Below are 14,643 nucleotides of genomic sequence, written 5' to 3' on the forward strand. Positions count from 1 at the left end.
TCTCCGTGTATCTCATAACCCTACACTACTACTACTACTACTACTACTACTACTGTGTCTTTCGAGCAAACTCTGAGGTGTGCCATTAATCCGATCCTGCCGCTATTATTAACAACAGTGTTACATCAGATTTCAAAATCTTGGGAATTTAAAGCTTAAAGATGACCTTAGGTTTGCTACAGAAAGGGAAGGAAGACTGGTCTTGGAGGAGCTACTGGATGATGACCCCCCTTCCAGAATCTAGAATACATCCAGCTTGTCACTTCACATAGAAGAAACCTATGAAATAGGGATGTTAAGTGCCTAGCCAAAGTGATAAGCCTTCATACCTGGATCTTTTGCTCTGTAAACACTGGGCACCTGGCATCATGCTAGGCATTCAAGTCCATGATGGCGAGCAAGAAAGGATACTGGTCCCTGGGACATTATAATCAGCAAGAGCCAGACACACATTCTTCTCCTTCTAACATAAGCTACGAGTGGTGAGATGGGGCAGAGTCAAGGAATCTTATTTAGACTTGAGGAATCAAGAAAGGCTTCCTTGAGGATATGGCACTTGAGGCTTGAGCTGGGATCTAAATGTGTCAGAGTTAGCCAGGTGAAGGGCATGGTACTAGGAGGGAAGAGAACGTTCCCAGACAAAACAAAACAAACAAAAAGCCAGTATAAACAAAGGCGTGAAGGCCTAAATCATGGAACATGCAGGGCATTACAAGAAACCAGGTGTTACTGATGCATAATGCACTTAAGCTGATATATGTAAGATTGCTGTACCTGCAACTCTCCCCAATAAGGGGTCGGCTGGGACACACCCCCCCACCCAGTCACTTTTAACTCACTCACAGCAGGAGGGCCCAGAGGTCACTCACTCAGTTTCCCATCTCTCCTATTTTTTAAGACCTCCAACAAAGACCTTTCACTCCTCTCTCGGTTACCTTGCTAACCGATAATGCTTCCTTAAGTCTAACCACAATATGTCATACTGCGCTTGAATCCCACTTCCTATGTTTAGGTCTGGGTGAAGTCCTCCTTGAGAAGCGGACATATATGGAAAGAGGACAAAGGCTCTTTGGGTTCTCTGTAGCATTTCCCAACCTCACTTGAGACGAGAGCTCTCATCCTGTGCTCTTTTCCCCATCCTCATGCCCGGTGCGGGGCTGCAGGCACAAGCAAACTTTGTCAGCAAGCCAGCTCCCTGATCAGCCGTCCATACATTTTGCAGAACCCTGAGCAGAGCTGAACAGTTAGCTGGTGTTCCTCATTCAAGTTCACTTGCTTGGCTTCAGCGTAATCATTTCTGCCACAGAGATGACAAGATCCATGCCTGTCACTCTGCACCTGAGCCTCCACCTGCTGGGATTACAGCCACCCCTTTCCTACTTCTCTAGCCAGTTCCACAGCCCTGGCTCATTCCCAATCAGATTCCCACTCGCCCTCCCCACACCTGGACATTTTATGCTCACTTTATCTTCCCCCTAAGCCCAGCCCCACAATGACCTGTCTGATCCAATGTTTGGCTTAAATAGTTGCAGCGCCAGGGTACTAGTAATTTTTTTTGACTGTTTGATCCATTCCAGGGCACCCCAAACTAATAGAGCATTTAATTAGAAATTTAGAAAGCTGGTTTCAAACAAAATATTTTTTTGCTGAGGGCCTGCTTGGGCCATATGTCAGGATTAACTGCCAGTCTGTGGAATCACGTCAGCAGGCTCAGGTCTGAGTCCCAGCTCTGCCGCTTGCTGTTTGACACTGGCCTCTGGGTCTCATTTGTCTACTTGGACAAATAAAGAGACCAATACCTTTATCATAGGACTGTTACGTCAAATTAAATAACGTCAGTAAAATATTTAGTGCAGTGCCTGATATATGAGAAGTGCTCAATAAATATCACAGAGCTACCATTATTATTAAGAAGGTTTTTGTTCCTCTCCGTAAAATGTGGCATAAATATCCTTGCCCTCTCTCCTCAGAAGATTGTATGGACGGGCTTCAAAGGTGCCCAAGCATTACTTCCCATAGTGGGAATCACACCTACCTGGGGTGCTACCCCATTCAATAAATGACAACTTCCAGGGAATGGTCCAGAGTAGATCTTTGCAGTCTAGAATTTGAGAGGAACCCACCCCCCCTCGCTGCCCCGACCCCGCGAACCAGTCCGAACCTCCTAAGTATCAAGGGGTAAATGACATTATCTACCCCAGACGAAAGAAACCTGCTGACAGCTCTTTGAGTGAATCAGCCGTTCAGAGTCTACTGGGTCAGTGAACTCACTGCAACAGAACATTAGTTGAGTCTGTCATAGAAACCAGCAAGGGAGAAGAATCTACAGCCAATGGGGTATGGGCACAGAGATGTCGTTCTTAAGGTAAGGCCGTGACTCAGCACCTGGGGGGGACAGCGTCACCCTCTCTTGGTGTGAGGGAGCCTGGCAATTATCATTAGCGTCCACGCCCACGACAAGCACCCTCCCTGCCTTTAGTAGCATCTAGTCGAAGCTAACTCTGATCTCTAATGGTCCCAATTCCCAGCAGACTATTCTGTTATCCAACTCTGTGCCTCCCAGCCGCACGCCGATGCTGAGCTTTCGTCGGTAATCCTCCGCAGCTCTTTCTATCAGCACTGCAAATATCCAGGGGAATTAGCCGGCTCCACTTTGAATTTTCCCATAGCACATGCTCAAGTGCCTGAGATAGAAAGCCCAAAAGGTATATTTGCTTAACATTTACATGAAGTTACAGGCTGCCTGCAAATGCCTCTGTTACATCTGTCCATCTAAACTGGTTTAGTTTACTAAACTAATTCGGTTTACTGGGACTCCCTGAAGCTGGCGGTCTTCTAATTCCTCTCTGTACTCCTGCTTGTCACTTAACCACATCTCTGTACCCCTCATAAAACCACAGCAACGGTAGGTGGGAAGGGCAGACCCAACAGGAGCTTTGTAGAGGGGGGATCACAAATCCCAGCAGAGCCCCAAATTCCCCTTGGATCTTTCTCCTTAGGGAGCAAAATACTAAGTCATTTAGAGGAAAAAAAAAAAAAAAACAAAAACAAAAACAAAACTTCCCAGATCTGTTTCACTCTTTGTTATAATGTCCTGGAGCTCCTGATCTTGGTCCACCACCACCCCCTACCCGACCCATGAAGATAAAACCAGTCTCAGGTCCCCAAGGAATGATGTTGAAGGGCTCATCCCGTCCAATCCTCTCACTGATGGATGGGAAGCACAGGTCCAGAGAGATGACACGAAAGTCCATTAGGAGGTTAACAGGCAGCTGGACATCCCAAAGCCAAAGCACCGAGGGCTCAACAGTGCAAGTCTCAGTGGCTTCCCCCACACCCCACTTTTGAGGATATTGGATGAGGAGGAAGTTTGAAAGGAGGAGAAACGTACCACTGTTTCTCCTAAGGGGAGCTCCTGGTGACCGTGCATGGAACCCATCCTTTGCAGACCAATGGCTTGGAATCTAAGCTTGGTGACCATGCTGCCATTGTGTCCAGTTCCTTGCTTAAGGAAGAAAAGCCAACTGTGCCTTTTGTGGCAAAGTGTGATTACCTGGTTGAAGAACAAGGCCAGGCAGCGACTAGGAGATGGATGCTTTTTTGTCATTGCTATTTTCGTTTTGTTTTTAATGGTGGAGAGGTTCTCTTCCCAGTTTAGGCTACGGCAGAGTGTCTGCCTGGCCCCAGCCCGCCATGCTCTGGCCCAGGTGTCACAGCACGCTGCATTTCAGCAAAGGACAGGCAGGGCTCCCGGGACAGGGCCTTTCTTCCCCTAACACAGTTCTCACCGTGGCAGCGGGTAGAGCCTGACACAGAGGGGCCTCCCTCCACTGCTGCAAGAGCCAGATTTGGACAAAGATGAACATGTCGTTCCCTCTCCTCCATTTGGGTAACTCCCTGAGATCCCCTCGGGAATTCCCAAGCTGGGCCTTTAGGTGAAGCAGACAGGATGCTCAGGGACAGGTTCCTTCTGGAATCTGGAGCCACAAAGGTAGGACTAGTCTGTTGCCGGTGAGACCGCAAAGACACAAATGTCCACTAGGAGGTTTTAAGAGGCAGCTGGACATCCCGAAGCCAAAGCACAGAGGGCTCAACAGTGCAAGTCTCTGTGGCTTCCCCCTCACCCTACTTTTGAGGATATTGGATGAGGAAGTTTGAAAGGAGGAGAAACGTACCACTGTTTCTCCTAAGGGGAGCTCAATTCTCTGCACTCACTAACTCCCCACTGATCATCCACATACTGACTCCTCGGGTCCATCCCGGCCCAGATCTTGCCCTCTCTCTGCACTCATCAGACCTCTGTAGATATTGTATAGATAATTCAGGTCACTCCCTATGGCCAACAAGCTCCACTTACCCATTCCTCCTTCCCCATCTTGTTCAAGTAACTATGGAAAGTTAAAAAAAAAAAATTGCTTACAAGGGAAATGAAAGGTGGCAGAGACCATCCAAATACATTTGCAAAACATTTAATACCTAGATACATTTTCATTAGAAATCTACGTAAGCCTGGAAGGAATTACTTGTCGTGGAGGCAAAGGCCCAGCAGGGACTTTAGTTGTTGATTAATTTATTAATTGACCGGTAAATGTAAGGGCAAGGTCCATGGAAAGTCTTTGGCCACGCAGAGAAAAGCAGACCTTCAATTACCCTTCTCCTGGTGTTCTCGGTCCAGGGAGGCGCTGGGTGGAGAGAGCGCCGGAGACTGGGTAAAAGCTGTTTGCCTTTCCTACTCAAGCCAAAGAGAAGAGATCCCTCATCACAATGGCTGGAGCCTCCATCCATCCTACTCCCCCGCTCCCTGGCTTTCCTGCAGCTTCTGTTCAGCCTAGAGTTTGGAATTCAATCCAGGAACAGGCATGACAAACACTATTTTTCATTTCCATGGAGACCAAGGCCTGCAATAGAACCAGGACTCCATGCCTGAAATGCCAAAACAGCCTGACCCACTTTTCCCCCTTCCTACAAAAACAAAATAAGTTTGTTTGGGTCCTGCCAGTGCTCGAGGAGAAGCCAGAGCTCCCTGTTATCTCTATGGACATTGTGAAGAGGAATGAATTATAATAACCTCTGAGAACGCTGATGATGCTATAGAAACTGTCATACAGGGAACTGCTTTACCCAAAAGGCTCAGGCTGCACCAAATTCATCCCGTGTCCTCGCCCTAACCTTCTAGAAAAAGAGGTTCAGATCCCCCCAAGAGGTGTACTTAATGGCCAGCAGTACTACTCCTAGAATCCAAATTCAGAAAACTGTTTGCTTCAACTTCATCTTACACCACTCTCCCCTTCACTGTCTTCTGGCCTCCTCTGACCCTTCTGCTCTTCGAACAAACCAAGTCCACCCCTATTCCAGGAAATCTGTCCTTGTTGGTCTCTATTGCCTGGAATTCTTTATAAGAGTTTTGAATTCTGGTTCCTTTTTAACCTTTAAAGTTCAAATGTCACCTGCCTAGAGCAGCCTGTCTGCAAGGACCACTCACTTGGTCTAAAGTGGTTCCCCTGTCCCCAGTTATTATCATAGCCTGCCTTTTCCCCTAATGGCATTTAGGAAGAGCTGAAGTTGTCTTTTTTTTTTTTTTTTTTAAATCAAGAATGAACACTGTCGGGAAGGGGGGGTTGGTGAGACAGCTGTCTACTATGTGGGTCCCCAGGGCCTTTAACACCATAACTGGCACCTGGGACCACAGACTCACTGCATGAATAAAGGAATGAGCTCTTTTTAAAGTCATTCAATGCATTGTTTGGCCACTCTGTTAGACATTTCTTTCTTAGGCCTGCCCCAAATCTGCCTTTCTTGTAACACCAGCCCACTGGTTCTTCTTCTGACTTCTGGATCCATGCAAACTGAAATATGACATCATTCCCAGGTTCTGTGCTGGCCTGGCCACTTTCCCGAAACGTCAGTATACATGTGTCTGAGTTTAAATTCTGAGCTGTTTTGTGCTCTTGAGAAAAATGACTTTATCTTGCTGTGAGTCTGTGTTCCTTGTCTGCCGAATGATCACAACTTACCTTCCTAGGGTGAGGGGCGGAATCTTAAAAAGGATACAAACAAACAAAACTAATTAGACAGTACCTCCCCAAAGTAAAGGTCTTCCTATAATTGTTCATCGAGTGAACAGAGTGTTAGAGAAGCAGGAAGTGAATTCCCAGTTAAGAAACCGAATCCTGTTTCTAAATTCTGTGCTTTCCTCATGGCACAGACAGGGGGTGAGAATTTCAGTTGCTGCTATGCACGCCTTCAGCGAGTTCCTCCTTCCATAGGGCTGGGAAGACAAGCATTTAGGATGGAGCACAAGATGCTGAGATTAATCACCGGAACTTACTCCTGGGGTACCATTTCCTTTCCCTGAGATTATTCACGACAGGACAAACACCTACCCTGGGAGATAGTCGTGCTGGGTTTGCGGGCAAGGCTGGCTGAACTAATCTGCTCTAAGTCTGTCATTTGGAAGGGTCCATGGTGGTCACATAATCCAATCTCTGCCCCCCCTGCCACCCAAATGCAGGAATTCTCTCTGAGAGGCCCTGCCAACAGCCATCCAGCCTCTGCTTCAGATCTCCAATGAGAAAGCACTCACTAGGTAGCCACAAACATGCCTGGACAATTCTGAAGGGATTTTTAGCACCTCTAAAGGGTCCTGAGATCTCCATGATTCCTGGTCACCATGATCCAGCCAGCCAGCTTTCCTTGAGCCCTTGGGCTTCACAGTCTTTGGAAATGAAGCTAACCATGTTGATTTGATGTCAGTGAACAAGCGTTTACTGAACACCTACTGTGCACGTCCAACCTTGAGAAACATATTCACCCCAAGGGCCTCACAGGGCAGTGACTCTGTCATGGTTCTACGTAGATATACAAATATTAAATAGACAATATTAAGCATGGTTATGGGCACATGGTAGGAACTTAATACTATTAAATTTGACTCACTATCAATCTCAGACAAATCTAAGTCAATCCCACCCAAAGTATTCCAGAAGCCTCAGCACTCAGAAGAACGGGACCTTGTAAAAGCAGAAAGGTGCTAAACTATCCCAAGAAGCCCCTTCCTTGAAAGAGATTTCCAATCCACTGGGAGGCCACAAACCACCGGAACAAGGCAGGGAGGGGTTCAACTGAATAGAACTTCCAGCTTCTTCTAACTTTGCCTGTCAGGGGCCCCTCCCCCATCCTCAGCAAGAGAAATGTTGCTACTAAAACTGAAAGGAACTCAAGCATCATCCATCCATCCATCCCACAAACAGCTGAGGAGACCGCACTCCATGCCAGGTAATGTTCTACGCGTTAAGGATTCAGGCTCTCCCTCTATGCAACATACAATCAGGTGGGATACAGACATGTAATGAGCTAACACCCTTACATGTCTGTCTCTCCCACCCAACACCATGTGATAAGAGCAACTTGGATTCAATCAAAACCGCTCCCCTCACTACTTGCCAAAGGAGCCAGCTAGCACTGACTCAGCCCCTTCTGGTGGCAAACCACTCCTCTCTGAGCTTCAGCTTTTATTATGCGAGAAGAATGAGTGTGGATGCCACCTAATCCCTGCAAAGATGTGACAGGATGATGACTAAAAGCATCCCAAGGATACACTGTGAACTACTGGCAGCGACAACTTCTCTGAGACAGAGGGACTCAAATATCTCAATTAGGTGAAGGATGCAGACCTTCCAGACCTGGGCAGTCTGGGGTCCTGGTTAAGTCAGCCTCACCAGCTTTCCCTCTTGGTGAGGCCAAGGTGGGTCGTGCCACATCAGGCACCTGAGGCTGCTGTCACGTTGTTCAGAACAAAGTTCTCGGCAATCGAGAAAAGGGTGCATAGGGTACAGACTGAGAGTGAGGCAGCAGCGTTTAGAGCACTCCTCCCTCCTCCCTAGCCTTATCACCTAAAGCCAAGTGTGGCAAATCCTTTCCAGACCCCTATGGATTCAAGTTCAGTTCGGATTTACTTTTCTGCTGGAGATCAAACAGAAACAGGGTGAAGAACAACCATTACGTTCAAAAAACAGAAATTCTAGAATGATGAAGATGGTGAGAGGTCAGCCAATATGCCTGGCTACAGGCAGATACAGGGAAATCACTTGAGACCTAGGCTTTGCCCTTCTTGAAAATGTACCCAGGGTACAAAAGTCTGGGCTTCCCCTTTGTGATGCTTCTCGTTGCCCTCTGCCACCATCAGGAAGTTCCTAATGACTAAAACAAAAGTCTGTTATGATAACACATTTCATACCACTTTCTCTGTTCAGCTTTCCAGGCCCCGAGATCAGTTCATTAGTAGGAACCATTCCTCAGTTCCTACCTTCCTCCTTTCTTTGGGTGGAATCATTCCAATTCCTCCAATCTATTTTCAGAAGTTAAAAATCATTTCTCCTACAATCTCTCCACAAAATCTCCGTTTAGATTATACCTCAAGTGATGGAAAAGTCATTAACTGATGATGTAGTTTGTTTCACCTTTGGACAACTCTTTATTTTAAGCCCCGATGGTTTCTTGTGGGTTCCTACCAAAGGTCCTATTTCTACTCCTCTGGCAGACACAGAATAATCTAATTCCTCTTTTAAAAAAATTTTTAAATAAAATAAAATTTAGAAAAACATTTATTTCTGAGAGAGAGAGAGAGAGAGAGTGCATATGTGAGGGGAGGAGGGGCAGAGGGGAGAGAGAGAGAATCTCAAGCAGACTCCCTGCTGAATGCAGGGTGCCACATGGTGGGGGGGGGGGGCTCAATCCTACAACCCTGAGATCATGTAACCAACTGAGCCACCCAGGCACCCCTAATTCTTATACGTGCAGTTTGCACATGGCTTGCATGCTCCTTCCTCATCCTTTTCTCCTCCAGACCTGCCAGTCCCTCCACCATCCCTCACATGGCATGGCTCTGGACCCCACAAGCCACTGGGCTCACTCTTCTCTGAGTGATTTCCACTTCATCCCAATCACCCTTAAACTCTGGAGCCCGGGAATATAATCCCACAGAGAAGTGAGGGAAGTGCTCTGATGAGCTCAGAATAGAGCAGAACCACCACCCCATGTACTTTGGGAAATCAGAATGCAAACACCTATTTTTGGAATCATCTTCCGAATCAGGAGATTCTAGAATTAGTGACTTCTCTTACGAGCCTCTGGCTACAGCCTATAGGCTAAGGACAGTGCGTGTATGTGTACTGTGCATATGCATATCCCTCTAAGGAGCACCCTACCCCCACTCCTTCCCCTAACCTCGCAAACCAGAGTTTGGGGAGATGATGAAGAATCCATCCAGTTCTCACCCCAACTCAGGCTCGATCACAATTCTGAATGTTTAGTGGACTATCTCTAGGCCAGATGCAAAAGTACAGCCCTTGGAGATTTATCTGGAGCCGTCAAGTCCTCAGCAAAGGTTTCCCTGCCTCTTAGCCCACAAACATTTGTTCCTTGGACCCTTACAGCCTGACTCCCAGATAAGCTGAGGTTTCATCAAACGAGCTGAGAGCAATACTGTGAGGTTCTGAGGTCATTAGGAAAACTGAATTCAGCCCCGTCTTGTCTACAACCAGGCACCGGAGGGTGCATGTGTGCAAACACGTGTAGAGTGAGGGCTGCCTACTTCCTTCACACCTTTCTAAGGAGGTCTCAGGCGATCATCAGGACTTTCCAATCAGGACTGTCTAATGTAGGGTCAGCGAACCATGACCCAGAGAGGCCAAAGCCAGCCCACCATCCGTTTTTATATGACCCGCAAGCTAAGAATGGTTTTTACATTTTTAAAGGTTTGCGGGTGGGGGGAACGAGAGTATCCTGTGACATACGAAAATTATATGAAATGGAAATATCAAAGAGTCCATAAATAAAGTTTTATTGGGAACTCAGCCACGTGCATTCGATCAGAGATTGTGTCTGTGGCTGCTTCTGCTGTGCAAAGCAGAGTGGAGTCATTTCAACAGAGAACAGCAAGGGCAGTGAAGCCAAAAATATTTACTACCTGGCCCTTTACAGAGACAGTTGGCCAACCCTTGGTCTGACAACATATGACCTTGGAAAGGTCTCTTCTGTGAGCCTGCTTCTCTTTCCGTCAAGTTGGGGAAGGGGGTGTCTGTGTCCCATAAACAAAGAACCTGTGCTTGATGACTTCACAAGTTGAGGGAAAGGTTGCAGGCTTGCTCGCACCTGCGGATGAAAAGCAAAGCATGGGACCAGGAAAGCGAGGAGGCTGTTTCCAGTTAAGTACATAAAAGCTCCCTTTCTTTCCTTCATTCTTTCCCAGCGGGGTACTACCTTCCATGGCCCTGACACTGACACTCTTCTGGTGAAGGGCAGCTCCCCAAAACATCCCTCTCTCCTTTCCCTCCTTTCAAGGCCAGCTTTTCCCCCTCTGGTCCTAAACATCTCTAACCTGTGGAGTGCCACTCAAGGCTAGCTGGGGAGAGAGGGCAGGTGGGAAGCAAGGGAGCAAGGGGGCGTCCACAGGAGCACAGTTTGCTAGCAAGTGTCAGAGAACGTAAAGAGGCAAAGCTCCCTCTCCCCAGCCCTGGCTGAGAGCTTGGTTGAGGAGACAGAGAGCTTCCCTCCCCCTTCCCTCCACTTGCCTAAATCAAGCAAATAAGTAACAATGCAAGGAGGTGTGGGGGAGTAAGGACCAGCCACTGGGTATCTATTTTCTGAAAACACATGGCAAATCTCTGAGCCAAATGCCCGATAAGCCAAAGAATAAACAAATCCCTTTATTTTCCCTGAGACAGGAGCTATCCACTTCCCTTCCAGTCCTCTCCTTCCGCTAGCCAGATCCATTGGTCCCCTGGCCCTCTCCCTGTGGGAAAAGCCAGCATCTGTCCCTATCTGAGAGGGCGGCCTGCCTTCTGACCCTCCAGCCTGCCTCTTCTCTTGCTAACCACTGCTCAGGTCACCAGGCCCCCACCAGGGGCACCCCGTGAAGCTAAGTTGGTGGGTGGAGAACAGGAGCACATGGCCTGTCCACACCTCCCCCAGAGGCTCCAGCCAGCTCCTCTCCATGACGCACCGCTAATTCAATCCTCTTGCCCTCTTTTCCCCCCAAGTTACAAGCCCCTGAACAAGTCTTGGTGGCCAAGGGGACCCCATCGGCCCCCCCACCCGCTCAGTCCACGGGCCCAGGGCCCCCCCCCCTCGGTGCTCCAAAGGTCTGCCCAAGCAGGGCTACTGGGAAGGCCGGGAGGAAGGAAGGTGGAGGTGGGGGGGGGGGGGGGTTGGAAAAAAAAAAAAAAAAAGCTAGGGAGGGAAAAAGAATCTCTGCAGCATGATGTCACGCTCGCTGGCTGCTTTCGGATCCCCCAACACAGAACAGAAGCAAACAACATGGACTCCGGATTTACACTGTCTTGGAAGGTTTGTGTTCTCAGCAGCTCGGAGCAGCCTGCGCCAGCTGGAAAAAGCACACGGCCGGGCAGACAGGTCCTCCTCCTTCCAGCCCCGGCCGGCTGGCCGAGACCCCCCCGCCCCCGCCCCCGCCCCCTACCCTGGGGTGCAGGGGGGCGGGGGGGGGCAGAGCCACCCCTCCCCCCCCCAAACTGCCCGGAGGAAACAAAGATAGACACGTACACACACGAGCAGGCGGTGAGCACTAACCTGGAAGCCATTAGGAACGGTAGTGGAGTGCAGTGCGGAGGAACTCATTCATTCATTCATGCACGGGGCAGTGGGGGGCGGGGGCGGGGAGCGGGGCCCGGGGACGGCGGAGGGCACTCACCTCCATGCCCACCCCGCAGCCCTGGGTCTACCGGGGAGGGGAGTGGGGGCGGGGTGCTCATGAGCTCGGGGAGCTCCTCTGTGCCGCTCCGCACCGCTCCGAGGGTAAGCACGCCCCCCCCCCCCCCGCGACTGCCCCCCTCCCCCTCCGTCCCTCCGCGGCTGTTGCCTGGTGTGGTCGTGCAGCCTACAGAAGTCCCTCTCTCCCTCGCCCTTGCTCCCTCCCTCCCTCCGACTCCTTCACAGACAGCTGCACGCACGCGCACGGGCGCACACACACACACTCACACACGCACCCCACTCGCGCTCGCGCGCGCACACACGCCCTGCCGCGGGCCGCTTTACATAATGCACCTCTGCGGGGCACTCGGCCAGCGGCTCTCCACGATGCACGCCCGGTTTGCAGGACGGAGCTGCTGCACGCGCGCACACACACCCCCACCCCACCCCACCCCACCCCACCGCGAGCCTGCGGTCCTCTTCGGCCCCGAATCTGACCACAAAGCGCACGATGATGCTCCCGGGAGGTTCTGCGCCCTGTGCGGCCGCCAGTTCTTTCCCAGGTGTTGCCTATTAGGTCAACCTGTATTCAAGGAGGTGAGGCCAAATCAAAAAAAAACGCAGGCGCTGGGCTCAAAATAGAGCATCGCCTCTTTCAAAGGATGACAGCTGCTCCCCCTGCCCGGGCCCTGGGCTTGCAGGAGAGGAGGAGGAGGAAGGCCGCCTCCCCCCACCCCCTTCCCCAGACCATGTCTGTGCGAGAAAATGGCTGAGGGCCTCTTCAGGGTAGCCTCTCCCAGACTTCCAAGACAGCCGGCAGGTTCTTGCAGCAAGGGAAACAGCACTCAAGGACAGCACTTGTGGTTATGACAAAGGAGGCTCATCTGAGTTTTCAGACTCGTAAGCTGCACTTCTTAAAAAGGTTTTTTTTTTTTCCTCCCGTCCATTCACTGAAACGCAGTGATTTCAGCAGCACCGACACAGTCCCCAGACAAGTGTTCTTTCAGACAAGTGGCAGTCTCTTCAACAAGATATTAATGAGTATTTTGAAAGGCATCTGTGGCTCACGAAGCTCTTTGCCAAAATCAAATCATTTGATTGCCACAACACTCACCTATCTAGGCCTCGCTATGACCACATCTAACGTAAGGATGCTGAGCCCTGGAAGGCTGGAAGGGCCCACAGCAAGAAAGGCTGAGCTGGGAATCCAGATCGCGGGACTGGAAGTCCCATGACAATCAACTACCCAACACCCAGAGCACGACTGTGAGCCTCCGGAATATCGCTGTCATCTTTGGGTGGGAGTAGCAGGGGAAGCCCGAACATAAGCCCCAACAAACAAATAACAGAAAGAACGATGGTTAGCTCAGGGCTTCTCATACTTTAAACCCCTGAGGATCTTGTTAAATCACAGGTTCCGATGCAGGAGGTCTCATGGGAGGGCCCACAAGCTGACCTTTCTCACAGACTCCCAGGAGATGCCCATGTTGCCATCCATGGGGCCACATTTTGAGTAGCAAAGGGTCGGTTTGTGCATTCTCACTCCTTGGATGTTCCTAAAGGACAGAGTTTTGTCTGTCTGTAGCAGCTGCACAGGATAACATACTGAAGGTGAACAGTAATTATATAATCCACTGACGTCACCTTTGTCCTGGTCATCAGACTCGTGCTGGGACTATACTTCTTGGGTATCTGTTGGCAAAATGTCTCACTCCGGGGTGAGAGCCCTATAGACTCAGCATGAAAGTCTTTCCAGGATTGCTTCTGTCTGCAGCCTGTTGGTAAAAGAGCAGCCCCGTGGTAGCCAGGAAACACAGAGGTTTCGGTGTCTGGCCTCCACTTCATTTACCTAGAGGAAGTTCAGTTCCAAAGAAAGGTATACTGGCAATGCCTTGAAACATAAGCTCTGGGCAGCCCCAGTGGTCTAGTGGTCCAGCGGTTTGGTGCCACCTTCGGCCCCGTGTGTGATCCTGGAGACCCAGGATAGAGTCCCATGTCAGGATCCCTGCATGGAGCCTGCTTCTCTCCCTCTCCCTCTGCCTGTCTCTCTCTCTCTCTCTCTCTGTCATGAATAAATAAAATCTTTAAAAAAAAAAAATAACACAAGCTCTGCCCCAACTCTACTTACCCCTTCCTGTCTAGCTTAAGTCTTGCCTCTTCTGAAATACTTTCCTCCCTTTGGAGAGACCAACTCCTTCTTAGAAAGAGCTTAGACTTTGGAGTTGAATCAGCATGCAAAGCTAAGTTTTGCTACTTTCTGGCTCTGTGACCCTGGGTAAATCCATTGACTTCCATCTCAGACTTAGCTTCTTCATCCAAAAAAAGCCAATAGTAGCTCTTTCCTCTCATACACTGTTGAAAAATGATGTAATGAAATAAATCCATGGTGGGATGCCTGGGTGGCTCAGTGGTTGAGAGTCTGCCTTTGGCTCAGAACGTGATCCAGGTTCTGGGATGGAGTCCTGCATCGGGCTCCCTGTAGGAAGCCTGCTCCTCCCTCTGCTTATGTCTCTGCCTTTCTATGTCTCATAAATAAGTAAAATCTTGAAAGAAAGAAAGAAGAAAGAAAGAAAAGAAAGAAATGCATGGAAAAGCACCCAAGAAAAGCTGGTACCTCCACCATCACTCCCCTTATAAAACAATAATACACAATCTGTAACTTAATTGGAGTCTCTACTGTTCACTCTTGGTTTTTGCTCCCTAAGAAGATTGTAGGCTACTTCTCTCATGTCCCTCCAACATGTAGGAGCGCTGGGTACAGCACAGGTAGTCAGTAAATATCTTAGTACTGACTGTCCCGCCCTCTATTAAGACAGTAAACAAAGGGGTTGCTAGAGTCAACCAGCCAGCGCCCTAGTCTTGACTTCCCCATTCATCTACTACATGACTTTGGACAAATTGTACTAATTTTTCCTACTTAAACTATAAAATGCATAA

At 49.3% G+C, this 14,643-nt stretch overlaps 1 protein-coding gene across 18 annotated transcripts in view; it reads right to left on the bottom strand.

Moving 5' to 3' along the window:
* Positions 1-14,643, bottom strand: part of GRAMD1B (GRAM domain containing 1B) — a 234,556-nt gene that overhangs the window by 47,589 nt on the left and 172,324 nt on the right. For 3 of the 18 annotated variants that reach the window (XM_072729489.1, XM_072729487.1, XM_072729484.1), the window contains exon 1: positions 11,587-11,842. The exons of 12 other annotated variants lie outside the window; for them this stretch is intronic. In XM_072729489.1, coding sequence (XP_072585590.1) covers positions 11,587-11,597 — 11 coding nt within the window. In that variant the 5' untranslated portion in view covers positions 11,598-11,842. Of the gene's footprint in view, positions 1-9,967; positions 10,153-11,333; positions 11,474-11,586; positions 11,843-14,643 lie in introns of those variants that run through there. 3 more of the 18 variants (XM_072729490.1, XM_072729497.1, XM_072729496.1) reach the window with 3 other exon arrangements.

The sequence above is a fragment of the Vulpes vulpes genome, chromosome 12 (assembly GCF_048418805.1).
Source record: "Vulpes vulpes isolate BD-2025 chromosome 12, VulVul3, whole genome shotgun sequence".
In the NCBI taxonomy this organism is placed as follows: Eukaryota; Metazoa; Chordata; class Mammalia; order Carnivora; family Canidae; genus Vulpes; species Vulpes vulpes.